This window comes from Callorhinus ursinus, unplaced genomic scaffold (genome assembly GCF_003265705.2).
Source record: "Callorhinus ursinus isolate GAN/ISIS: 27379988/994484 unplaced genomic scaffold, GSC_fseal_2.0 scaffold2, whole genome shotgun sequence".
NCBI lineage: Eukaryota > Metazoa > Chordata > Mammalia > Carnivora > Otariidae > Callorhinus > Callorhinus ursinus.
In genome coordinates, this window is record NW_027397064.1 from 25630661 (window position 1) to 25633256 (window position 2596).

The window sequence follows — 2596 nt, forward strand, 5'->3', positions numbered from 1 at the left end:
GTCTTAGGAGAAAGGGCAAATTGTGAGTAAATAATCTGAGATATATGGGTGCTAAATTTCCATAATCTTAGGGTGGAAAAGACTCTAGAATCTCCTAAACTTGTGCTCAGACTATCTTTTCTTGATCCATAAAACTTTTGGAAATCATCCCATAAGATTTATCAGGTCACAGTATGCAAGAATGGGCAGGGAAAACTGAGAACCTGTCTTCCTCATGCTTCCCCAGGTATGGCCAGAGAGTGAACCATGGGCAGAAGCCAGAAGGATACATTCTAGAAACTATAGGAAAATAAAACCTTTGAAACATCATTAAGACAAAATACCTTAATCCTCCTCAATTATAAAATAGCAGATAAGGGAGATTCTGGAATTCTCTATTTGACCATTGTTTCTTTTGCAATCCCTAAGGACTTAGTTTTCATGTCTAGGACTACTAAACATAATAAAAGGACAGTGTTAGGTGGACTCACAGGGTGTCTTTTAAGTGAATTAGTCTTATTTTGATTATACAGATATAGTTATTACCTTAAAATTTGCTCATATCACTAGGATTTAAGTACTGTTAAAAGCATTTCCTCTCCATGAAAAATTGCCATAGACCATTAAATTCTCTATTGATTTTCAGTTATGGAATATGCACCCCACATTCATTTTCAGTAGATGCCCAGTTGCTTAAGCTCTACTAATATAATGGCCTTCCTTTTAAGTCCTTTGATAATTGTTTTATTTTTCTCCATAATTCTTCCTACTAACTTCTATTTAGCCTTCATTAAGGAGAATGAAAACCTGCCCATCACCTTCTTCTCCAGTTTCTGTCCTTACGGCTGTTTTTTGAATAATAGTAATTAACATCTGTGCAAAATAATTCTTATTCACAGAGTTCTGAGGCATTAATTAGTGTCATAACATCCCTAAGAGGTAAGTAATTATAATTCTCACACTTTTTACACAGGAGAGACTGAGACACATCTGGGTTCAGTCATATGCTTAAATTCATGCATAAGAACATAAAAAAACGCACCAGGACCTGAGTTACAAAATAGATTCTCTATGCCTGACATCAGTGAGCAGTCTGTCTGCCACCTTGCTTATAGCATTGCACACTGGCGTCTCCCGGATGGCTAAAAAAATTTATTTTGATTCTTATAGTGAAGACCTTGAGTGGAATCTTATAAGGAGGGAAATTTTCTGAGAAGTCAAACTAGCAAATGAGCATGAGTTTTGCCCATCGAGAATTCTAGGGGAAAGAGGAAGTCATCCCATGAATACATGTGAAATGTATTGAAAGTACACATAATGCTAGTCAACCCCCCCTCCCTGTTATCACCATCGTGTCTAATGGCTTAGTGAACATTGTTCTTTTTTTTTTTTTTTGAAGAAGGAATTTGTTTATTGAGGGTAAGGGTGCAAGCAATATAAAAATCAAAAGCTTATCTGACTTTTCTTTCTCTGCTTCTCAAATGGGGGTTGGATTTTATTTGTACATTTTCTGAGGGTCCCGATCTGCTCATGGAATCCTTTATACAGGGGAAGCTGTGGGACAGATTCCTAGAAATCCTTCGGGAGAACTCTCATTGGGCGGGCGGGAGTGTTGCTCATGTTGCCCACTTCTTTCCCTTCTGCTTTCATGTGTATTACAAAATAGTCATTGCATGCGATGGTGAGCCCAGCAATTAGCGAGAAGAAGCTCTGGAAGCCCACTTTGCCGTCTCGGCACTGGTCCAGGTCGTTCATTGTTTTGTCCACGGCCAGAGGGTCTTTTTGATTTTCCAAAAATCCAGGGAACTCTTTTTCCATGAGTACTCTCAGGTCCTCCTTTGTTAAGTAGCCTTTATCCCCAGCAAACTTGTGAAACGTGAACATCATGGTTTCCATGGCATCTTCCATTTGAGATGGCATTTTGGTGAGGTCTGTTGAAACCTTGGCCCGAGGCGCGGCTGGGACGATTTGCTGGCTGGGACGCACGGCCAGTGAGCGGAGCGCGGCGGGCTGGAAGCCTAGTACGAGGAGGGGGTCGTGAACATTGTTCTTCCCCAAGTTTTCTACTTTGGATTCTAATCTAGAACTGAGGAGAAGAAAGTCACTGTTATACTTCTCTATATGAAACCTCAAACCAGATTGGATTTTAATCCAAATGATAGTAAAAATAGAATATTTCAAAACTATTTGGCTTTTAATTTCCACGTTAATAGCTTCCCATATGATGCATAAGGTTGGGGCATGATCCCATCAATAACAATGGATATCACTTTGGCCAAGCCTCATTTTTAAGCTAACATTTATTGATAAAACTTAGGGGATTGTCATTTTGTGTACCCACATACTTGAATATTTTCTCAATTATCAGGGATATAACTTCTTAAAAACATTCAATTTTATTACTTTGTAACTTATTTTTAACCTCCTGATATTTTATATGAAGAAAGAGTTAAAATTATAGATTGGTCTTCTCCAAAGTTTTGCCCCATAAGCAGGAATTGTATATTTCAAATAAAATTGGAAACTGGCCCCTCTAGTTGCTTTTATGGAGCCACAAGTTTAGGAGTAATTAAATGCCCTTCATGACTCTTGACACCTTTCTCCTCTCTCTGAAGTA

General features: G+C 38.4%; 1 protein-coding gene across 1 annotated transcript; it reads right to left on the reverse strand.

The window, feature by feature from the left end:
- Nucleotides 1-1365: 1365 nt before the first annotated feature.
- Nucleotides 1366-1994, reverse strand: LOC112835571 (protein S100-A10-like). The gene has a single exon (XM_025887068.2). It carries the CDS (start codon nucleotides 1897-1899, stop codon nucleotides 1549-1551), a length of 351 nt encoding a protein of 116 aa, XP_025742853.1. The 5' UTR covers nucleotides 1900-1994; the 3' UTR covers nucleotides 1366-1548.
- Nucleotides 1995-2596: the final 602 nt, after the last annotated feature.